The sequence below is a fragment of the Aulostomus chinensis genome, chromosome 16 (assembly GCF_037954235.1).
Source record: "Aulostomus chinensis isolate RoL2024-O1b breed Wild chromosome 16, RoL_Achi_v1.0, whole genome shotgun sequence".
In the NCBI taxonomy this organism is placed as follows: Eukaryota; Metazoa; Chordata; class Actinopteri; order Syngnathiformes; family Aulostomidae; genus Aulostomus; species Aulostomus chinensis.
Window position 1 is genome coordinate 24,877,710 of NC_141335.1, and position 24,073 is coordinate 24,901,782.

General features: G+C 47.2%; 2 protein-coding genes across 6 annotated transcripts in view; one reads left to right on the plus strand and one right to left on the minus strand.

Annotated features, from left to right (window-relative positions):
- Positions 1–24,073, minus strand: part of cdh23 (cadherin-related 23) — a 169,479-nt gene that overhangs the window by 8,774 nt on the left and 136,632 nt on the right. For all 5 annotated transcript variants that reach the window (XM_086181277.1, XM_086181275.1, XM_086181276.1 and 2 more), the window contains 19 exons: positions 23,700–23,828; positions 23,330–23,557; positions 7,541–7,762; positions 7,329–7,448; positions 6,679–6,859; positions 6,462–6,595; positions 5,401–5,610; positions 5,198–5,305; positions 4,595–4,697; positions 4,092–4,217; positions 3,813–4,016; positions 3,275–3,733; positions 3,057–3,173; positions 2,751–2,975; positions 2,447–2,616; positions 2,225–2,362; positions 1,433–1,552; positions 1,074–1,251; positions 726–937 (listed from right to left, as the gene is read on the minus strand). In XM_086181277.1, the coding sequence (XP_086037403.1) occupies positions 726–937; positions 1,074–1,251; positions 1,433–1,552; positions 2,225–2,362; positions 2,447–2,616; positions 2,751–2,975; positions 3,057–3,173; positions 3,275–3,733; positions 3,813–4,016; positions 4,092–4,217; positions 4,595–4,697; positions 5,198–5,305; positions 5,401–5,610; positions 6,462–6,595; positions 6,679–6,859; positions 7,329–7,448; positions 7,541–7,762; positions 23,330–23,557; positions 23,700–23,828 (3,384 nt within the window). The remainder of the gene's footprint in view (positions 1–725; positions 938–1,073; positions 1,252–1,432; positions 1,553–2,224; positions 2,363–2,446; positions 2,617–2,750; positions 2,976–3,056; positions 3,174–3,274; positions 3,734–3,812; positions 4,017–4,091; positions 4,218–4,594; positions 4,698–5,197; positions 5,306–5,400; positions 5,611–6,461; positions 6,596–6,678; positions 6,860–7,328; positions 7,449–7,540; positions 7,763–23,329; positions 23,558–23,699; positions 23,829–24,073) is intronic.
- On the plus strand, positions 9,393–22,305 carry vsir (V-set immunoregulatory receptor). Its single transcript, XM_086181282.1, has 7 exons — positions 9,393–9,680; positions 15,975–16,391; positions 16,473–16,523; positions 16,597–16,707; positions 16,935–16,962; positions 17,846–18,021; positions 20,309–22,305. The coding sequence occupies exons 1-7, from the start codon at positions 9,605–9,607 to the stop codon at positions 20,344–20,346; spliced, it is 897 nt and encodes a 298-aa protein (XP_086037408.1). The 5' UTR covers positions 9,393–9,604; the 3' UTR covers positions 20,347–22,305.

Below are 24,073 nucleotides of genomic sequence, written 5' to 3' on the forward strand. Positions count from 1 at the left end.
ATCAACGGTTCATGTTAAATGGGAGAAAAATCATCCCTGACCTCAGCGCTACTTCACCCTCACAGTGATATTTCAAGGGTATTGTAGCTCCCAAATGTTCACAAACGTTGTCTTGAGCTCACAAAAGTCAAATAGCAAACCTCTCAACCAACAGCAAGACTCTCCTACCAGGACAACGGATGCGCACTCGAACGTGGCGCCTGGCAAACTACTGGCAAAATTCACTTTTTTGTTGGAATATCACTTTAAAGCATCACTAATCAGTTTTGGCTGATTAAAGGCAGCAGTGAAAACACACCTATGAAACTTTCACTGAACTAACCAACTAACCATCCATCCCTCCCTCCACCCATCCATCCATTTTCTTCCTCTTCTCCTGTTCAGGGTGGTGGGGGTGGAGCCTATCCCAGCAGCCTTCCCCCTGGACAGGTCACCAGTCCATGGCAGGGCCAACACATAGAGACAGACAACCATTGGCTCTCCCAGCCACGCCTACGGTCAATTTAAAGTCTGGATTAACCTGGTCCCTCTTGATGTCTTTGGACTGTGGGAGGAAGCTGGAGTACCAGAGAGAACCCAGCAGGAACAGGGAGAACATGGAGACTCACACAGAAAGACCCCGTGCTGCAGCCAGGGCTCCACCCACAACCTTCTTGCTGGGGGGCCACAGTGCTGACCACTGCACCATCACCACTACTGAACTATCCAGCTGTCTCATCAACTACCTCTAATATATGGATGATGGTGCCATTGGCAGGCCTGACAAATACAGGTCTGTTGTCGTTGACATCTATAACTGTGATGATCAGGTCCGCGGTGCCCCACAGCGGCGGACGCCCCTGGTCAGTAGCCACCACAGTCAGGTTGAAACGCTCCGAGGACTGAAGCAGCCGGCGAGAACGCACCAGGCCTGTGTTGGGATCCAGGGAAAAAGCATCTAAAGGGAGAGGGAGTTTTAAGGGTCAGGTGTGAATGCTGAAGCAAACCAGACTTTTTAAGAAACGTGGGGAATAATTGTGGTTTCCAGGAGCAGCTCAGTAAGGATAAGTGTTGATATTATCATGGCTCAATACCTGAATGGGGTCCCAGTACGCTGTAGAGCACCGCTCCGTTCTCGCCTTCATCCAGGTCCGTAGCCTTCACCGTGATCACAGACGTGCCGCTGGGCTCATTCTCAAACACGCTGGTGTTGAAAACTCGCTCAGAGAAACGTGGACGATAATCGTTGACATCAAGAACTGTGACCAGCACCTGAGGAGCACAGCGACGAGCGATGAGAAGCTTTCTAACGCCATATTCTTCACACAAGGTTCCTTTCTACCAAAGGTCAGACATAGTGGAGTCTGATACTTCCACTTGGCCACTTTACTGTCTGGCACATCTTGACAACAGTGAGTGTGGAGATGTTGACCCTAGACCTGTTGATCTCTACCTGGACAGAGTTCTCTCGTCTGTTGTTGGAGCTGCCGCCAGGGTTGTCACGGGCAACGGCGGTCAGTGTGTAATGGTCCTTTGTCTCTCGGTCCAAAGGAGAGAGGATGTAGATTTCACCCTGACACAGAGGAGGAGGAATGATTAGGAAGGAAGTCAAGCAGCTACTGGGAGTGGTGCCCATATCAAGACATTAGTTTGAGTCTGTGTGACAGAAACCGAGAATTGAGGTCAAATATTCAGATTGTCTTAAGAAAAGTCAAGACCTCTGTTTAAACTTTCATTTCCAGGCAGGATGGCGCTCATTGTTGACAGCCCTCACCGCTGGAGGAGGAACTCCCCGCCCCACACACGCCTGACAGAGTGTCGTCTTTTCTAGGACTTTTATGACATTTTCTCTGAGATTCTTGGCAACACATTTGTTTTAGATGCAGCAGCTCAGAAGTTCATGAATATCCAAGCTACATTTTTTTGCCAAGACGTCAAGAAATTCATTTATAAATGTGTCCAATAACAACTAGCCTGAGTGTAATGAACCTCTATGTGAGACGTATCATAGTGGGGAACATTTATTCCTTCAATTATACTTCACCTGGACCCCTAAAACTAACATGAGCCCCTCTGGGAAGTAATCACTACACAAATTAGTTAACCGCTACCTAACCAAGCATTATTAAGGCTTATTCAGACATTAACTAACCATTACTAATGAAGCCTTCCTGGAAAGTCTTTCCAATAAACTTAATTACATAAAAATTTAATCTGATAATCAAATTATGACTCAGGGACTCACAGTGGAAGACTTGATGCCAAACTTTCCCTCGCCGTCTACCAGGCTGTACTCGATGACTGCAAAGAGGCCGGAATCAGCGTCTGTGGCACTGACGCGGACGATGGTTGTGCCCAGGTTGACATTCTCAAACACCGGCTCCTACAAACACGGATGAACACACACCACAAAGGTTATGATTCATCAAAATAAAGCTCGATCAGCTCAAATGTTGTGTCCCAGTACCTGATACGACGGCTGTAGGAAGACCGGGTTGTTGTCATTGACATCCACTATGCGCAGGAATACAGGCAACTCGGCTATCCTGGGCGGGGTGCCGTGGTCCTGAGCCCGAATGGTGAAGTTCAGCCACTGTATTTGCTCAAAATCCACCGTCTGGTTTGCTACAATCTTACCTGCAACACAGTGGCGGTTACAGTCAGGCTCTGATATTTTTGGTTTTAATTTCACTTGTCAGTTTGAGTTTGAAGGAGCTGTTATTGTGCGGCACGGCTCCTCTCAGGCTGGTCTGCTGTTCTACTGGTCGTACCAGTGGAGGGGTCCTCCAGTCGGACGTATCCCCCTCGTGGCAGGTGGAGCAGCTGGTAGATGACCTGGCCGTTGGGACCTTTATCTGGGTCCACCGCCGACACTGACAGCAGGGTTGTGCCTGGCTGTGCTCCTTCCAAGATTTTCTCCGTGAAGTTGGACACTCCGAAGGGCCGGAAACGAGGAGCGTTGTCATTTACATCCAAGATGTTGATGGTTAGTCTCGCTGAGGACAGGAAGTTGAGAATGTCTAATAAAGAGTCTGCAACAAACTGAAAACGAGTTCCATGTTGGGTCGCGGACTCACCGTTTGGAACGCTACCCGACTTGTCAATAACTTCACTGGCGTTGTCGTGGACAGACACGATGATCTCAAAGGTGGCTACCAGCTCACGGTTGAGTGGGTTGCGTACAAACACCGCACCTGCAAATTCACCCAAACACAAGTAGTTATCACAAGTGTAAGTCACCGTCAAACCACCGTCATCCATCAACGCCAAAGCTTCAGGGGCTAAACTGTCCTACCAGTGTGTAAGTCGATGCCAAAGGACTCCTGCAGTCCATCGACTGGGTTGTTCCCATCATCCTTTGCCTCCACTGAGATGATGTAATACTCCAGCCGGGGATGGAGGTCAGGGTCCTCTGCGGTCAGTGTGGCCACCACCACACCCGGTGGCGTAGACTCATTGACGTTTATCATGGTTACAGGCTCTACGAAACGGGGCCGCGAGTCATTGACATCATCCAAGATGACGGTCAGAGTGGCTGTGCCCGACAAAGGTGGTGTGCCGCGGTCGGTTGCCATGACAACTAGGCGGTAGGACCCACGCTCCTCCCTGTCAAGGGTGGTGTTGCCCACCAGAACAGCTCCAGAGAGAGGGTCTACGACAAAGCGGTCCTGTGCACCGCTCTCCAACCGATACATCAGCCAACCGTTGGAGCCGGAGTCGGAGTCGGTGGCGGACAGCTGTGTCACCACCACACCTGGGGGGAGACACGCACGCAGCACCTTCAGCAACCGCCGGTCCTCCCCCAATCCTTGGATGTAAAGCTAGATACCAACCAGTAGGGCTGTTCTCCGGGAGCCGCACGCTGAAGCTGGCGGGGCTGAAAACAGGAGGGTTGTCATTCTGGTCCATTATTGTCACAGTGAGAGGAACGCTGCTGTTCAGCCCCCCTATGTCCTCCCCAACCAGGAACAGTTCTACCCGAGGCTCCTGGAAGGCCTCGCGGTCCAACTTGGCCCCCTGACGCACATATATCACACCTGCAGGGACACAGAGACATCAACACTGGCTGTTTTCTAACCATGTGTCTTTTAGCTGAGATGGAACAGTGTTACCAGTGGTGGCGTCCACGGCGAAGAGGTCCACCCTGTTCCCAAGCAGGCGGTACTTCACCACCGCGTTGGGTCCAATATCTTTATCCTCAGCCAGAACCGGCCCGTTCAACACTGCTACAGTGCTGCCTGAGGGATGGTCACAGACACATCAGACTCAGTCTAGCGTATTTACAGCTACATGTCCATCTGGAAGATGAACTGAAACGTTTTCAGTAGTCAAAGGTCAAAAGGTCAAGGTCAATGTGACCTAACATGTGCAATATCTGTCCTGTTTTCAATAACATGATATCTCAGGAACACCTGGAAGGAATCCATCAAAATTTGGCACAAACGTCCACTGGGACAGGAGGGTGAACCAGCGGCAGCTGCTTCTACTCATCTGATTACCCGTCATGATTCTGGACCCAAATGATCAAACGTAACATTCCTGAGCTTCTACCTTGAGTGAAAAACAGCAGGAAGCAGGGAACACACACACACACACACACACACACGAGTTCTACCTGGTGCAGCGTTCTCGATGATCTCGGCCCTGTAGCTAGACCTGGTGAATACAGGCCTGTTGTCGTTCTCGTCCAAGATGGTGATCACCAAGAGGTCTGAGTCCTGGTGGTGCGGGACAGGAAGAGGGTCTAGTTCATTCTGCAGAAAACCTGATTTACTTTAACGTGAGTTATTTTTAAGGACTCTTAATAATTCAAGCGTGAGTGTGGTTCTTATGTTCTGAGAGCCAATTAAGCGTATGATCGTCTGATAGCAGCTGGACAGGACATATAGAAGCAACAGCAAAGAAAGGAAGCCAAAAATGAAAAAATGTGTGCAACAAAGACATGCTCCTTTTCATTAATGTGTTTTTTCTCATTTCCTCGAAATTAAATTCTGGTTCTCTCCAGCTGAAAATCCCACCCGTGTATTGTTCAAAGTGAAGCGCTGACGTGCTGAGTGCAGATCATTTACCATTGTGACAAATGAGCTCTGAAATTACATCTTTTGTGATGAATTCTTCAAAATCTGTCTAGAAAAGACGAGCGGTATTGATTCGCTGGTATTGTTTCGCTGGTATTGTTCTGGGGTGGAAGCGTGCAGGCGCGGTGGAGGGGGATTACCCTGCGAGCGATGCGGGGGTTCTCTGGGTTGTCTTTGACAGTGATGGTGAGTCTGTACTCCGCCACCCGCTCTCTGTCCAGCGGTCTGTTCACCTGCACCACACCTGTCTGAGAGCACAAAACACAACACAAGCGTTTACCATCTTTCCACCTTCACTCACTGTCATGGATTCACATCCAGCGTTTTAGAGGGCGTCTCTCACAGTGTCATTGACGTAGAAGGCTCCGTCCCGGTTGCCAGCCGTGATGTTGTAAGTGAGCAGTGCGTTGTGCCCGCTGTCTGCATCTCGTGCACGCACTCGGGCCACAGAGGTGTGTATGGAGGCGCCCTCACTCACACTGGTGTTGAAGGGCATGTTTAGGAGGACGGGGTCATTGTCATTGATGTCCAGGACGTGGACCCCAACAACCACCTGACGAAAGCGGGAGTCAAGTCAAAATACAGCAGTTAACGTTTCTATATTCTAGTGACTTCCTCATATTAAAGTGATGCTTCATCCTCTCAGTGGCTTTTGCTTTCCAGTTACTCACCATGAGACATCTTCAGTAGGAGGATATTTTGCCCTTGCATCACTCTGGTGGATCCACAACTCAGAAAGGGCTAGCCACATAGTTAAGCTCATGGTGACCGAAGCTCAGCAACAGCAAAACTATAGACATTTACGACCTAAAACTAGCCCACAATACAAAATGTCTGAGCGTCACACTAGCAAACTGGAGCATTCGTGATTCCTCTCAACAGCGTGAGCTTGACCACGTGTGTGTGTCGGAAGTCAGCTCACAGATTAGAGGTCCTTTCTTCTTCGCAGGATTTCTGGCCAGTGAAGGAGCTGGGAGGCAACATTTTTTAGCCGGCTGGTTATGCTGGGTGAGAATGTGGAGCAGGAACTGTTTGACTTCACTTTCAGCTCAAATCAAAGTGTTTCCGATTATACAGGATGATACCTTTTGAGAGTGTTTAAGCCGTTGTTTTGGAAAAGTTTACTGTTAATCCGTGACCTCCATTAGCTACCATCAACAAGTATGTGGCCGATGTTTCCTGAATTCTGGATTCACCAAAAAGTCATGCAGAGGGAAAAAAATATTTCAATGAATTGAAGTCATCTGAGGGTGAGTGATCAACAAATGATGATATTCTAATGCAGCATCACTTGAAGCTGCCGATGTGGTTTTCAGGAAGTCTTTTAAGTGTGCTGATTATTTAGTACGGGATCGAACAAGTGCAGCCGGCACGTTTGTGTATTTTTGTGTAACACAGGCCCACCGAGCTGTTGCGCGATGGCGTGCCCAGGTCCCGGGCTGTGACGGTGATGTTGTAGAAGGCCGTGGTCTCTCTGTCCAGCTCTACATCCTTCCTCACTCGAAGTTCACCCTCCACGGGGGAAACCATGAACTCATCTGAGAGAGCAGGAGAGAGGAGTAATTACAGCCTCCGGGATTTCATCGCGTATCACCGTCTCCACCGACAATCCCCAGCTCACTTTGATGATCTCCACCAGTGATGCTGTATTCCACTTTGCCATTAGGCCCAGAGTCTTCATCACTGGCTCTGAGTGTCCAGACCCGAGGACCCGGCTGGCCTTCTGTCACCTCAAAGGGTCCCTCGTAAGCTCTGGGGAACGTTGGCGTCACATCGTTCACATCCAGGACGTTCACCAGAACCTACGAGAGAGAAGCACACATATTCATCGCGAGTGAATGAGACGGCGCATGGTGCAAAAAATGAACATATATGACATTTGTCGATATAAGTGGGATGGAACCATTTGAAAAGGTGCTGCTTTCCTCTTCACCCTGCACTTTAAATGTCAGGGAGCCCAAGGGTGGCCGAGGAGAGGAAGAAACACAGTTTGTGATCACGAGACATATCACATCCTCACAATTTCGATATTTTGAGGCCACGAGATAACTAAGCTGATATCTTTTAGCCACGAAAAAAACTAACTTGAGGGCACGTTATAATATGTGGCCTCAAAAGACCCGAATAAAGGGAACAAGTTCTCATGAATGAATCAAACATTCATTCCAGGGTTCCACAGCATTCAATGTAGAACAGGACAGTGCTATTCTAGTCAGTGTGTGTGTGTTTGTGCACTCATGCTAGTTGGTGTGTATTCATTCGTGTCATTACTGTCGTGCTAGATGTCAAGCGAAGAGCAGGATTTGGACACTGGTCTGTTGCCGTGACAACCAGTGCATAGTGTCCATTGCTGATCTCGAAGTCCAGTTCCTTAACAGCTGTGATCCTCCCCTACACACACACACGCACACACGCACACAGGAAATCTTAATATTTTCCCAACACTGATTTCAGGGACACTCACTAATATCGTCCTAACTCACCGAAACACTGTTGATGTGAAACGTTTGGATCAGGTTGCCGTGGGCGATAGCATATCTCAAGGTGCCATTCAGACCCTCATCTGGGTCAATGGCTGTTACCGTGGCGATGGTGGCCCCCACTGTGTCGGGCCCCTCGCTCAGCACCGTGACGTACTCCTCCTCAGGGAACTCTGGCGCGTTGTCGTTCTCATCCACAATGCGAACATGGATGGTGGTGGAGGTCTGCGAGGGAAAGAGCACGACCTTTAAACGCAGGACCGCTACAGCAGGAAGGACTATTTATGAGTTATGACATCACACACTGCTGCACGTTCACCCCCAGCAGAGGAGTCAGCTGTGCCAGACAGTCAGAATCAGATCCCATTATTTCATTGTCAGGATAAAAGATTCTACAATGATTCATCATCATTAAACACACCCACAATATATATCTGTACTGACGGCAACAAACATTTGCCGCCTTCACGCCTTCATCTTCACTACAATGTTCACAAACGCTGCTGTTAAGGGAGACATAGCTGCCTTCATGAGGACATGTGATATGCATGTGAGACAGGAACAGTCAGAGACGTTCAGTTTGAGTCAGAATCCAAAATAGCTTGGAAGTGAGGTGGAAGAAAGAGGTCCAGCAAAAGCTCAGACTCCCTGCTGCTCCAGAAAAACCTTCCACTGTAAGTAAAGAGGGTGAAGAACGGCAAAACATTCAATTTCTTCAAACCACTGGAAGATTCCGGTATGTAAGCAAAAGCAGAAATATCACAGTGTGGAATAAAAGTTGAGAGCCAGAAGCTTCAGCGCCAGTTTCCCTCCCAGGGACCCGAGAGATGAACCAGCTGGGAACCCTCAGGCAGCGGCACCTCAGCGAGGCCTTATGAGCTCACAACAGTTCTATCAGTGATGGAATAAAATAACGATCACACTGACAAACAGAGAACATGGTTATCACTGAAGAATGTCTGGACCTGCAGGAGAAAACAACCCTGATGATGTCACAGGGGATTTTTCCTCCAACAATCAGGGTGCAAGCGAAGGTGACGCCTCTGCCGCGCTGACTTACAGCACCGAGAGCTCGGGCTTCCTCAGCCTTGATGTGGTGGAGCACACAGAGAGGGAGAGGCATTTTGTGGTCCCAGGATATAAACTGTTCCCATGCTTAGTTAGTGGCCACTAATCAACCGGAGCATGGGAACAAGTTACATCACATGACCACAGATCAATCTGATTGTGATAAATTATATCTTGAGACCACAAAGTAAGTGTGGACACCAATCAATTCCTGTGACCACCGAGTGGCAGAAACAAAGTTATTTTCACAAATTAATTAAAACGTGGTAACAGGTTTTTTATTTTGTTCTTGTGGTCACAAATTCGTCAAAGCTTGGGAACGACTGATATCTCGTATTACTCATCGACCGAATGCATGAACAAGTTACCCCCAAATTACACAGTGGGGCAACGACTTACACCTCACGGTGAGGTATTATTTATATGATATATTTATTTATATTACTTAATTATGGGAATAATGGTATCTTGAAGGAAGTAATTTAATTAAATGTGGCAACAAGTAACATCTCAGGGCAACAAATGAAAGTCTGACAACCTGATGTCTCCAGGACTCGAATTGATCAAAATGTGGGAACTTCTCTCTCTCTCTCTCTCTCTCTCTCTCTCTCTCCATGGCCACTTCAGGAAGACTGTGCGGAGAAATATCAGTTCACTACTAATTTGAGTATTTTTACACCGTATTGTTCCTGCAATACTACACCTAGTCATGTGGGTGGAGAGACAGAGAGAGAGAAAGAGAGAGATAGAGAGAGAGAGAGAGGCTGACAGCGGGGAGGGGGAGGAGCTTTGTGCATCTGTGTATCACGTTTCTTTCGCGTTCCAAACTTTGCAAACACTCAGGCGTCTAAACACGTTGGCGGTTGAGTGACAAGGAACGGCGGGAGGATACTGAGAATTCCGTCAGACAGTGAAGGGAACACCAGAGGAGTCACTGTGGAATCAATCAGTTGATGAAAGTTTCTGTCAGTGTTCAACGATTCCAGCCTGCAGACGAGCATGAAGTTGGGAGCCGCCGGGCCGCTGTGGCGACGCCAGCTCTGGCTGTGCTGCGTCGCGTTTTACGCAGCTGGAGGTGAGTCGGCCGGCCTGCGTCACCCGCGTCCGGGCGTGTGTCAGCTTGTTGACAGCCCGCTTTACCTGACTAACTGGCAGCTTGAAGACATCAATGCTGCAGAGAGAGAGAGTGCGAGTGCGTGTTCGTGTGTGTGTGTGTGTGTGTGTGTGTGTGAGAGAGAGAGAGAGGGGCACAGATAGGGTCACATGTTACAGACTGGCCTGATCTGAACTAGTTTATGTTTTGTACAGGTTCGAATTAGTTGCTCTAACGAGTGGATCAGTGTGTGTGTGTGTGTCCTTAAATAATACTTGTAGTTTTACTTGTTTCCTGTCTTTAAGAATTTCAGCTGCATGAAGTTTTTCCCACCCTGTTTGTTGATGTTGTTATTTTGAGGGAGAACATCTGGTGTGTGTGTGTGTGTGTGTGTGTTTGAGCTAAGTTAAAGCCCCCTCCTGTGGGATGAAGGGTGTGTAAACCAAACCACTAATTGGAGAGTGCGTGGCCTGTCCTGGTTTTAAAGACGCATCCTAAAATGACCAGAAACTAGTAAAAAGCTGAGTTTGAGCTGGGACTGGAATAACAGCAGCTCCTGCGTGCTGAGCTGAGCCGAGTCGCTGGTGGAGACATGGAGGGCTGATGGGAGGCAGCTGCTGCCTTCAGGGCCGCTGCACTTCAAACAACCCTGGAAGCTCACAGGAGTTCTCAGCTTTCGGCGTCAGGATTTGGTCCATTTAGATAAACGCACACTATCTGTCCATCACAGGCAGCTGGATGTTTACTCCCACCCAAAAATATCACCTAATATTCGGAACATGTTTGGAATCAAAGGTTTGTCCAAGTTTACGTGGACACGACGTCTCCACCGGGGCTCTGCGTTGTCATCTTTGTTTGGAAGTTTCTTTCCTGTCATGATGAAACCGGCTGTTTGTGACTGAAGGTAATCACACCCATACTCAGGGCCCACTTTCCTCTCTGGAGATAAACATTTAGTTCCTACCAGGGGACAATGGCACAGCCCAGAAGGGTCAATGAACCAAACAGGATGTGACTTTCTCCTGCTGCTGTGGCAGAGCTGCTGCCACGCATCGATCCTCTGCACTAAATTACCCATCAATAACAGGATGCAGCTTCCTGGTGGGTCACTCTCGTCAGGAGCAGTTGTTCTGCCCTGGAGGAGTGTGGGAGTGACCTGCAGATGAGGAATTCAAGGAGGAGGGACTTTTCTCCTGTGAGTTTTCAGAGTATTTGTAAAGATGATTTGTCGTCCTGCTTTGACCCTGTGCAGAAAATAGTAAAAACAACAACAGTGGCGGCGGCGGCGGCCTACTAGAGAGCCCAAGGACCCAGCTTTGACCTCCAGTGAGAGAACCTTCACTGTTCTCGTCAGGGCAACAACAACGTTGGTCAGTAAAGTTCCAATATATTTGATTATAGAGCTCAACATGAAAAACCCAACCACGTCCTTCTCTGTAGAGGAGATGATTATCAGCCGTGATGCCGTAACATCTGAGGTCAACGACCTCAAGCAGCTCCTGCTGTCGCCTCAAGATCGCGGCATTTCAAGCTTTTCCTTTCTTTTATTTTTGCGATCTCTCAGACACTTGCTGCACTTGCCTTCATCTTTCAGTTTATCACTGATTGCCATGGACACTAAACCCCTCGCTGTCGGCCTTCTAGAGTGTCCTGAGCTCCTGCAGAAACAGGATTTTCCCTCTGACGTAAAAACGTTGAATCTTTTACACGTATGCTTACTGATCTGGACAAGTTAGCTAGCAAACATGAAGCTGGTCGGTTAGTCACGTGATGTAGTTAAACTACGTTGGGTTTGAAAAGGCATTTTTAGTGCCTGACGGGATGGCCCGTTCCTACCTTTTGCCACTTCCTCTCTTTTCATGTCGTTTTCACCGAATCAAACATTTTACGATCAAGTTTCACCGACTCGCTGGTCGTCTTGGTTCTTAGGTCAAAACTATTTCATTCAAAGAATTTGCTGAAACATGAATTGAAGAATTGCCTGGTGCCGTTCCAAAGGTGGGCGGTACTTCTGAGTGCCATCATAACAAATACAGAGAGCGAGAAGCAGGAAGAGCACGAACGCTGAAGGAGACGTCACTCTGAGAACACTCCCCTGTCGCGAAAGCATGAAAAGACCAAGAGTTTCAAAATGTCACCGAAGCCGTGATGTCGCTGCAGTTACGTGACAAAACTGTGTCGCAACGAGGTTTTAAAAGTGCTTACGAAGCTGCAGTTACTCAACCTGCTGGTGTTGAAGCCACATTTATGAAATAATGGTTGAGGAAGGGGGCGACTGACGAATTTGCACGTCGTCTACAGAAGTTAATGATGAATGCTTGTCCTGAAATATGGAAGCTGAGCCTGTTGACTCATGTCTGATCTTTGAAACTTTCCGGTGTTGAGATGTGCTTAAACTGAGTGGAGCAGCTAATCTGGGTTCCTCCTGTTAGTTTCACCGACACCCTGTAATAGGCTGGATAGTCATTACCATTATAGAGAGTGTGTGTGTGTGTGTGTGTGTGTGTGTGTGTGTGTGTGTGTGCTCACAAACACAGATAGCGGGCTCATCTGAGTGAAACCACACCAGATTTACGATTTATATTCACGTATTAAACTAAGGCTCACAGGTTTAATTCATGTACTCAGTCTTCGTTTCTCTCTGAATGGAAGACGGACAGCTGTCAGACGTCATTTTTATGAACGACAAATCAAAACAAAAGTTGTCTTGTGACTCTCTGCAAGCAGAGCAGGTCCACAGCCACCCTCAAGTCAATTTCGACCCAACAATTCACCACAAGCAGGCACATCTGTGACAGAGTCGAGGACGTGTCCGAAACAGGTGGCGTTCAGGCCTTCAACAAAAGGGGGACTGTTTCTGGACCCTGAGGGACTATCAGAGTCCAGTCATCACAGGAGGGAATGCCGATTATTACAGAGCAAGAACACAGATGTCTGCAAGTGGAAAAATGGTTCCACTTTGGGACTTTTTGTATCTTGTTGCATGCAGATCAAGACGGTTCCGATGATGCCACACTGAGGGAGACGTCACCCACTCAGCACCACAATGTCTGTCTTTTGACCCAGTCAGATAAATTCTGAATACACAGTTTGTGTAGAACGGGATCGTTTTTTTTTCTACACAACATTTTCACAGCTTTTCCAAGTCGGTGGGAAACTTTTTTTTTTTTTTTTTACAACCCATCAGTCTCTGAAACATTTGTTTACGCGTGAAAAAAAGAGAAAAAAAAACGAAATTAGACAAATTATGATACAACATAAATATGCAAGAAAGCTCAGTCTTTATCTTTGTTCCTGAACTTGTGGAGCAACATCTGGCTTGATTTATTTATTTATTTATTTATTTTAATTCCAAGCTTTGAAATTTAAAATGTAAAATTCCATGACTTGGACATACTCATGATTTTTGTGTTAATCTGGGGGGACAGTGACAGCTGGTCCGGACCATGAAAAGACAAATTCAAATCAAGCGGTTAAAAATGCACTTTCCAGTAATTACATTATTTGTTATCAATCCTGCAAAACTTCAGTGTGTGTGTGTGTGTGTGTGTGTGTGTGTGTGTGTGTGTGTGTGAGAGATACAGAGTTTATAACAGAAACTGTCTTCACGTGAGTGAATGAGGCTAGAGAAACCAGGGTGGGGGGCAGAGTGAAACAAGAGAGTGCCCCCACCCCCATTTCCAGCCTCCACACAAGTAGAAACGGCCATGAATTCACCAGTTTCTATCTCACTCACACACACACACACACACGCACACGCACACGCAACAGCTACTCTTTGTGCTATCAAGCTGACTGCATTGACATTTTGAAAATAAGGACTGTCCTGCTTCCTCTTTCATGTTCCAACTGACCCACAAGATTATAACACTAAGAAAATTCCATCCATTTAAAAAAAGAAGCCGCTGTGTTCCGTCTGGGACACCAGATGGAAAACACCTGCAGCAGGACCATGAGGAGTGGACTGGGTAGAGTGGGTGCAAATATTAAAGAACCCTCTGACTCATCATGCACGCACGCGTGTGTGTGTGTTTTGTGTGTCTGCAGGCCATTAGCACACACTGGTGCAGCCTTCCTGTCTTCTCTGCTGCTTTATTTGTTTCCATACTTTGTAAAATTCAGCTCCAACCCAAAGCACAGCCAAAATGATGCTCTGCTACTGTGGAACCATTTGGAGAACGTTTGCTTTGTATTGATGGGTGTTTATTTGTTCCGGTGAAAGGATCCAGATTCTTGTGTGCTACTTTTAAAAGTAATGAACTACCATCTGAGTTCTTCTACTTTTGCGACCGTCATCCTCTCCTGTTCCACATCTGCACGTGATGCTGCTGTGCCGTCCAACCTCGTCTCTGACGGTGCCTTGTGGCCCCGCCCCTTCCTGATGTGCCAACACATCAACAGATGACTCAATCAAACCAATCAATCGCAGCACATTTCCAACAGCAAGTGCAGCTCAATACGCTTCACAGTAAAGACTGATGACAGAAGGAAAATCAATTCCTTTTATCTGCCAAATCACAACAAAACTTACCTCATGACACTTTACTAAAAGAGTAAACACTCAAATTTAGTTTTTCAGGAACCCAAATATTCCCCATGAGCAAACACTGCTAGAGGAGCAGCTGAAAAACCGCCCTCAGGCAGGCAGAAACATTGAGCAGGTCCAGGTTCTATGTGGGCCGCCATCTTCCTCCAGCAGTTACACAATCATCCCAGGATCCGTCCTTGGCTGCTAGAACCACACAGCCGTGTCTGACTCAGATTGGTGAAGACCTCTGAGGACTGAGAAAGGCGGCGCTGTTGTTTGCTGGGCTGTTTGCTGCCGAGGAAACGTAACTCAGGGCTGTAGTACAATCACGGCGCAGGCTGGCGCTCAGTCAAGCAGAAGCTTCATTGCTAATTTCAAGCCGGCACAACTGACATTTTCACACCCTCGCCCTTTAAATAGCAAATGAACTTGCGCTCTACTCGTGCGGACAGGTGCTTACATATGTAAATGATGCGTGGCCCGGCGCGGCCATGGTGCATTGCTACTCTGGGACACCAGAAAACCCACCAGAAAAAGACCACAAGAGGCTGGGCTTTGGAAGTCAGGTTCTCCAGAGGAGGAGCGCTCGCTTCTGCCGAGCTTAGGAACCAAAATGAGGCTAAACGGTGAAAACCCAGAACCCTCCACCAACCACCACAGAACCTCAGATAGGGCCCTCAGTCTGTTGTTGGCTGGCTTCAGACTGGGTAGCCCCAGGTTACGCTCGCGTTGATGCAATGGAATAATCGTTCAGACAGTTCATTAGAGCGCTGATCTACTTGCACATGCAGTGAAAACCTCTGCACAGGATGTGGTAGAAGTACGAGAGTACAAGAGCAACATGCAAAGACATGGATGTCAGCTGTCTGTCTGGTTTCCTGCATGTAAAGAATTGGGTTACATAGATTCATCATACTCATCATAACTAATCCTGACTCCAAGCCTACGCTTGACCCTGCATCAGGTCTACAGCCTAAAACGTATGAATGTGTACACAAACAGAGGCCACAACATGAGGAACACCTGCCCCCCCCCCCCCACACAAGGTTTCAGCATGTCTGTATAAGACAAGTCACGTGATCCTGTATACAGTGGTTAGAATCTCTGTGGTTGTTTTGAGAGGAACAAGCAGTTTAACTCCCACGGGGCGATGCTCTGTTTACTTCAACCTCGATGTGAACATACAGTACAGAGCAGAAACCCCAGAATGCACCAAAACCAGGAAGCAAGGAATGTGTTGAAATGTGCCATGGGAACCCGCTTTGACAGTGTTGACTGTGAATCCACAGCGGGACTTCATGTTGCACCGACGGTACCCAGCAGAAAGCCCATCTCCGTGTTTCCTCTTCTTCTGTCAATCTTTCCATATCTAAGATTTACAAACTCCTGAGCTGAAGGTTCCTCATGACCCCTTTCATCCCTGGACTGTTTAAGAGACACACATAGTAATCACTTATTATAACCAATCCAAACTCAGCCGATTTTAATCTTTTTTGAAATTAGTCTGCTGTTTTCATATTATTGTATTATTTCTATCTTAAGAAATAATGGAGCTCTGTAAATCTAATTTTTTAGTTTTTTCTTTCTGAATTCTCTGAAATCCTCTGCGGCCCCTCGTGCCCCAACCCCTACTTTCTTGTACCCTGGTAGAAAGTGTGTGTGTGTGTGTGTGTGTGTGTGTGTGTATGAGAGAGAGAGAGAGACACTCACTCTTGGGTTACATCTAATCATTGGTCTCTTCTCTCCAGTCAAGGCTGAGTCGTTCCACTCCCACCCCACGCTGGGGGTGTCCTCCCCCCACCTCTACTACACCTGTCCGGAGGGGGCCACTGTCAAGCTGGTGTGTGCCCAGCGAGGCGCTACCTTGTACCCCACTGATGTCTTGAAACGCGGCTGGCTTTTCACGCCACACAGCGACCAACACTGTACAGGACGGATGGGCCCACGCCATAATGTCATCAGTAGTCATCCCCATGGCAACCACACCTTGCCCCAAGGACTGCAATTTGGATCCACGGACAAGGACTTCTGGGTGATTTTGCAGAACGTGACCCCCTCAGACCAGGGGCGCTACTGTTGCATGGTGTTGGACTTCCATGTGGAGCATAAACATGGCACCTTGATGCAAAGACCCCACAGCCATGTTGTCCTCCAAGTTACACCCCGTAAGGACGGTCAAACGCAGTGAGTTAGGAGGCTATCCTTCACTGTAAGAGTGAAACTACATGTTTACTCTCTCTCTCCAGGAAGAAACGGATCGCAGGAGTGCACCGTCTGGGATCCCACGCCATCTGAGGGTAGGCCACCTCACTCAAGCACGTATAGACAAACCAGCAGTCCGGTCTCTGAGTCTGTGTGTTCTGTTTCCAGGCTCGGTGCCAGTGGCCTTGGCCATCGCAGCCTGCGTCTTGGCTATGCTCTCACTGCCTCTGATTCTGGTGCTTGTGTACAAACAGAGGAACAACGCCCAGTCGAGCAGACGTACGTGTCACCCACACACATCCATTTCCATCCCCATGCCATGGGTCAAATGGAAATGGCTGACTCTGGTTTCCCCTGTAGTGTTTTGTCTGGCACAGACACTTCCTGTCAAAGAGCCGTATTAACTGTATTTCACACAGAAGGAAGCACATTCACACCCCATCTGTGGTGTTCCGCTCGGCTTCCGAATATTCACAATGGCCTATTTCCTTTTTCCTCTCTCCCAGGTGCTCAGGAGCTGGTGAGGATGGACAGGTATGTTTTCCCACAGTCTGTTCAGCAGCTGGTCTCACAATAACACACCTGCTCCTTCAAATAATTACACAGTATGAGTGGATTCTATTACTGGCTTAACAGTCTTTGCACAGTAGATGGCTTCAGTGAGACAAAGCTATATTATTACCCTCTAGAGGATCTACATAGACATTCACCACCGGAATCCTTCATTTTGAGATATCCCAGAGGAGAAGAACATTTTAAAATGAGATCTTTCCATCTTATTTTATCCTGGGCATATCTGAGCTTAATTTAACATCCACATGAGATCGAAATTCAGCTCCCTTCCATCTCTCTACGCCCGTTCCTATTTTAAGATCTTAAAATGTTCTGTTTTTCTCTCTCCGTGCTGATCTTTGTCTGAAATACTCCTGAGATTAGCTTATAAATAAACCTGGAAGGAAAAATTTGTCTCCATCAATTTCGAGGCCCTCAATTTACTCCGAAGCCTTTGAGCTCAGCAGAGAAACTCCTATTTGCTGTGGTTTCGACTGGATCGTTTGTCTTTGATTTGTTCTTCTGCGAGCGAAACAGGGCAGGATAGAGCAGTCTCTCCCAAACAAGTCCTCTACTTCTGATGACAAAAGAAAATCCAGACAAAAAATGAGCACAAGTCAGCAAGAATGATAAAGTGTTAAAACTCTGATACTTATAGCTTGTCTTTGTTATATTTTGTGGGAAATCTGTTGTCTTACTTAACATAAAGAAACTTTTCCCTAGAGTCTGTGTGCTGTATTACAAATGATGCCATTAGAACCTTTTATTCTGCAACAGAAACGTTTAAAGTCCTGACCACTACAAGAACATGCTGTCATTGTTGCTGTTGTCATGTTCTTTTCTGTGCACGTGTGCGTCCATCCAGTGAGGCTCAAGGCCACGAGAACCCTGTGTTTCTACGGGGGTCCCCTGAGGTAAAGACCCGCACCGTTTCTCAGATCATGACTAGGCAGTCTTCAGAGGTGGGGCGTCACCTGCTGTCTGAACCAGGAACCCCCTTTACTCCTCCTGTCCATGGAGATGTTTTCTTCCCAATAGAAGGTATACACACACACACACACACACACACACACACACACACACACACACACACACACAGAGTTGCGGCTGGTTTCCTCTGGGCTAGTTTGATTCCACCAGACACGTCGCAGCAGGTCCCAGTCTAGCGCGTCTTTGGTTAGATGGGAGCTTTGCCAGGCTGCACGGATGACGAGAGCTCCAGGGATACTTCACCCATAAAGTGTATTTTACCTTTTAAGTACTCACAGATAAACGTCTCTCTTTCTATTTCGTGACTCCAGGATCTGGAAAAAGCCAGCCACGTATATTTAGCTGGAAGCTACTGACGGCTCGCAACAGCAAAACTGTCCCAAACACATTCAGTAAAGTGAATCATCTGGTATAATCCGTGTCTTCTTAATCAGCTGTAGATTCCTGATCATACGGCTGCACAAAGAAGTTGTGGATTATACTGGATTATGACCTTTACTGTGTATGTTTTCAGGCAGTTTTACTGATTTTTTGTTACTGTAGCTGTTAGCATCAAGCTACATAGTAATGCAGAAGGGAAAAACCATCTCCATGGGCTCAAGACATTTACCTGTGAGTACTTGAAGGGCAAAATACACACTTTGGGGGAAGAATTGCTTTAAAACCCAGGGGAACTAAACAACCAACTAAGAAGTTACAATGACCGCCGTCCCTGCTGCGACAGGGGAGCGCATTTTTCAGGCTGTGGTTCTGAAGCTGTCACCAGTGGTCTAGAATATTACACAATCCAAGTTTTACCCCACACGTTCGTTTAGCTCAGCTTCTGCTCTGGCTCAGACTGACCCAGAGTAGCTGTTGGAACCATTGTATAGTCCCTCCACATCCAGACCCTCCGTGTTCTGGGGTGGACCAGTATTGCAGGAGGACACTTCTGGAAATATCTATGTCAAAATGCACTCATTATGATAAAAGAGTGTGATGCAATCAAACGCTACCTCAGTTTTTCATGCCTTTGTTGAGACATCCTGCTCGAGGTGGAAGTGTTAACAGGAAGATGTGTGCTCACACTCACAACAGCTGGCTGAGTGTAAAGTGACCAAGAGAAAACCTCCTGCAATCGCGCTTTAATTTTTCTCCCCACACAAATGAAAGCACCAGTCTTTGCTGTTATTCTCTCAGTTCTGCAGCCATCAGAATTCTCATTTAACACTAATGGCCCCTTCGGCTGCTCGCTGCAGCTCAGCTTGAAATAATAGTGAGACATAAGTTACGGTGAAGGGGTTCAATCTGGAGCGTTTCTCCACCGATTCCCAGGGCACCTGTGCAGACATTCCAGGCATACTGAGATGGATTGTCCTGTTTCCTGGCAGACCCAGACGTACTAAAAAATATCTTAAACTATCCTGTTATTTCTCCCGTTTAGTGTGCAAGCGTGAACACGTCTCAGAGACAGTTTCTGGGCAATGAGGGATTTTATGTGAGAAAGTTGTGACAAGCAAGGAAAAAGACCAGTAAAAGAACCATAAATGAGTCTTAGCAGTTTGGGCTTATGTGGCAAAATAAAACCGGTTGTGCATAATCTCAGTAGTGGGAAAATCTGTAGTTACATACGAGACAGACGGAAACTTCCCCCACTTGACTGCAGCCATGTTTCTTTGAAAAGAGACTCAAATATTGAATCTCTCATGAAATGAGAAATGCATTTGCCATTTTATCTTGCGTTAATTTTTCTTTTGTCTCATATTTCTTATACTTGTGTGTCTCTTTCTGTAAAAAAAACAAAAAAAACAGCAATGACTCATCCTGCACTAAGGGGCGTGTACTATTTTCCCATCCAATGAAATTGCTTTCTGGGATTTCTTATGTGCCTCCCTCATCACATGATGCCCTGCGGTCACAGCGGGTCCTGGTGGGTTTTCACTGGTCAATGCAGAGCCTGGTTTCATGTCCATGGTTTAGTTCGGGCTGAATAAATGCCACACTTGAGCTTTCTTCATCTTTTTCAGCTCGGTGACCTTCAGTGGAAATTTCCCTATCAGCAGTTCCCTCTTCAGCATGCTGCAACTCTGACTATAGGCTTCTTTGTTCAATATTTTTAAAGGGATCCTGGCGAAACTGCTTTTCTCAGAAATGTGTCCGTTATCTTACGAAGGAACGCTCGTTGGGTGTCTTGAGGAAATTTTCTGCATGTGGTCGGCAGAGTCGCGATTTTGAAAGTTCAACGTCACTTCCATCGTAACGTTTCAGACATGGAGTGTGAATGGGTGCAAGTTGATGCGAGTGAACTCCCTGCTTTCCCGGTTGTGCCCTCACTGACCTGCATTTGTCTCTATCACAGACACCATCCCAGAGTCTCCAGACCTCCTGCGGGTTTAACGGGGTTGGAACCGCCTTCATCGCTCTCACTGCTCACCTGGAAACAGTCCCGCCACTCTTCTTCTTCTTCTCTCTGCCTCCAGAGCAGTGTTGCCCTTGGACTGTCTCACAGTTACAGCACCTCTGCTGGGATTGTCGTCTCTGCAATGTCTGGACTGCAGGAGGGAACAGACTGCATCTAAGAACAGGTTCCACCTGCAACAACAGCCGGAGGCCTCGAAACGAGTAGAATAGACCCTGCCGACGGCTTGTGGACTGACAGTCGTGCTGGTCTGCTGGGCCCTGCTTCTTGAGTTCTGAGGGTGGTGTTCTGGGTTGGCTTGGTGGGAGTTATGAAGCAGGTCCTGTGGACTTGAAGGCTGCCTTCACACCTAATGTGTTGGCACAGAAGAAGTAGAGTTTTGGTTCGGTTCATTTAGACTGGCGGACACGCTATCATTCGAACGTTGCAATTCACCAAAATCTGCTTCGAAGTCTCCACCCGGTTTTCCGGTTTGGTGCAGTTTCAAAGCATAATGACAACATTTCAGTCCTTTCAACTCATCCTCGAGTTGTAGAGGAAGTTTGTGGCAATTTTTAAGAGGTTCCCTCACGGCATTCCTGAGGTACCTGGAGAATGGGACGGACACAGGTGAAGTGAACGCCCGACTCCTTTCATCTCATGCTGGAGTGACATTGGACGTCTGTTCTTGATTTAGAGACGTTCCTTAAATATGCATGAATGAGAATAGGATGGACGAACAACCCACAAACAGGCTGACAAACTGCTGTTGGTGCGGAAAAAGAAGAAGTAAGGCGAATTGAAGTTCATCACTCTAGCTTTTCTCTCATGGGTCCATGGAGCGTTGGCGGCGCAGGAAGAGCGAGTCGTCCTCCAGTCCATGGAACTCCATCTTTACATGTCAGGGCTCCTTCCTCATACGTCAGCGCGGACACAAAGCGACTGCAGAATTCATTTATCTTCCAGACCAAGTGAACCGAACTGAAGGTGTGAAGCCTCTCTCACTCCTGTTATCGTTTTAGATGTAACAGCTTCCTACCAAGTGGAGCTGAATAAAAGTCCCAAAAGTTCACTGCAGGTTTTATGGCATTACACTGTTCTTCCTCCTCCATTTGATTTCTACTTGAACTCAGCTGATTTTCTCTTCCGTCTTTGCTACCTCGGTCACCGTCAGCTCTTTTGCTCTAAAGTCACCTTCCTTCCTGTATTCAGACATGAAGCACTTCCCCGTGGCCTTCAATGTGTTCATAAAGTGCTGAAAATGAGTCAAACTGTGGTAATTATTTTTTTAAATGGTTCATTATGATCATGTACAGTTTGATGTTTATTGCCCAAGAAATTCTTTACGCAAACCATCAGTAGCAAACAGTTTAACTGCTGCCATCATGCCACATTTGCCACTTTGTTGTTTTTTTCATGGTGTCTGGATTTTTAACAATCTTGTTGAGTGACAGGTGTGTATATGGTGTGTCACTGCTACGTTTGCAGACTCTGGGAGTGTTTATGTAGATAATATGAAGCACGTGTGCAGGAACGGCTTTTGCAATATGAACCCGGCTGTGCCAGAGTAGGTCTAGACCAGAGCAGATGTGACTTCAGATGCTGAGTGTGGTTATTGCACCTGAGAGAAACCGCTGGTGGTTTATTCGTCGGGAGTTGTGAACAGCAGTTGCTGAGAGGACGGTATCTAGAAGTGATGTGTAGCAGATGTAGGACAAGGTATTAAGATTTTTGGAAAATTGCCTCTTTTTGGTTGTTTCAATATTTTTATGTAAAAATGTTCTGATGAAAATGTGTGTAAGCATTCATGACCAGAATTCTGGATCTTTTGCGAGTGATTTTATGCTGTACAGAGCTTGTATTAGACACCCAGTTGTATGTTTGTTGTGTAAATTATTACAGTGGAGTTGCCCTGGTTGTAGCTTGTATAATAAAGCGGAGCTGCTTCTACTGAAAGCCGCGCGGCTGCTCTGTGAGTCATCGTTTTAGAGACCTTCCGGCGGAAAGGAACAATCATGATACAAGGATGTGCTGTACTCGAGCCGGGGGGGCCATTACAGACGGAGCAAGGCTGTTCCACTTGTGTGCCTCTGATGGTGCAGCCAGGAGGGACCCTGGCATTGAGGAGGTAAAAGGATCAAACAATCTTATTATCTTGGTTTATGAGAAATGACACACACCGTGATAGGAAGGGGGTGAGGATTACTGGCTGTGTCCTCACCCCGGTACTTCCCCCACCCCCTGTGCTAACTATTCTGACCAGTAATCAATCTTGAATTAACAGTAATCTAATCTCTGATCAGTTTGTTCCAACCACAGCTCCAGCAGTGAGCTCTACAGAGTGATACTTCACCCACTCAGTGGCTTTTTGCCTCTTAAGTACTCAAAAGTTGGATGTGTTCTGCTGACAAAGACATTTTTTCCCCTCCTGCATTACTTCTTCTTGACTCCAGACTGCAAGAAGGGCCTGCCACGTGTTTGGTTTGGAGTTTATGGACATGAACATGTTCTTAGCCATCAGTCTCCATTGGCTCCAAGCTAACTTTACATGGATGACTCTTTCTGCAATCTAGACACAGAAAAAAAAAGTAACACAGGGGAGAAGAACATCTTTAAGAGGTCAAGACACCTATTTGGGAGTATCTGAAGGGCAAAATTCTCTTTGAATATCACCATTTCCTGCCTGTGCACATATTTAAAACATATTGCAGACAAACGTACCCCAGAGAAGCAACAACAATTTCTCTTCCTCTCTTTGGAAATATGAATTGTGGCTTTCCTGTTTTTAAACAGGTGTTTCCTGTGCCTTCACGGCTCATCAAGTCGACAAGCTGGTTTCAGCTGCACCCTCAAGTAGGACTGCAGTGAGTGATCGTCCACAGAGAGCGCAGCAGTAAAACACCAGGATGAACCCCAAAGGAGTCGATCTGAAAACACATCAGTTGGCTTTGATGCAGTTCATCCTCACTTTTCTCGTCTTACCGACAGAGGCGGCGTGCCGTCATCTTCCACGGTCACAATGAGCCGGTACTCCTGCTGGCGCTCTCGGTCCGGAGGGGCCGGTCGTGTCACCATCTCTCCTGTTACACGGTCCATGCGGAAAGTTAGGTCCTGGTTTCCGGCTGTGATGTAGTAAAACAGCATGGCGTTGGGGCCAATGTCCCGATCGGTGGCCATCACTCGGAGGACTGATGTGCCTCCACCAACATTCTACAATCATAAAGAATTTTCAGTCCCAGTAGAAAATGAACAGACTGAACAATTTGTATAAGTGTGGGTAAAGAACTAGATTCACCACGAGCTAAAGATGCTAATGTACAGAAAAGCGGAGTGAAAGTGTGCTGCAGGTCACCTCGCTGATGCTGACATTGTAGCCCCTCTGGCTTTCAATCACAGGCGCGTTGTCGTTGACGTCCAGGATGTTGATGGTGAGGGAGTGGTCTGTGTGTCTGGGAGGGGAGCCGTTGTCCGTGGCCCGCACCTGGAACAGCATGCACATGCACTGATGTAAGCCAGGGACACAAGGAACATCGTTACACAGACTGGATAGAGACACTGTGCCCACTGTGTCTCCTTGTCAAAGTAAATCCAACCTCTCCTTTTGGCGCTTTCTTGTTCTGGATAGAAACTATCTGCAAAAAGGTCAGACGCCTTATAAAGAGTCACGAAAGATGATTGGATGAACCTTCTGTCTATCACAGGCTAACTTTAATTAATCAGATCCAC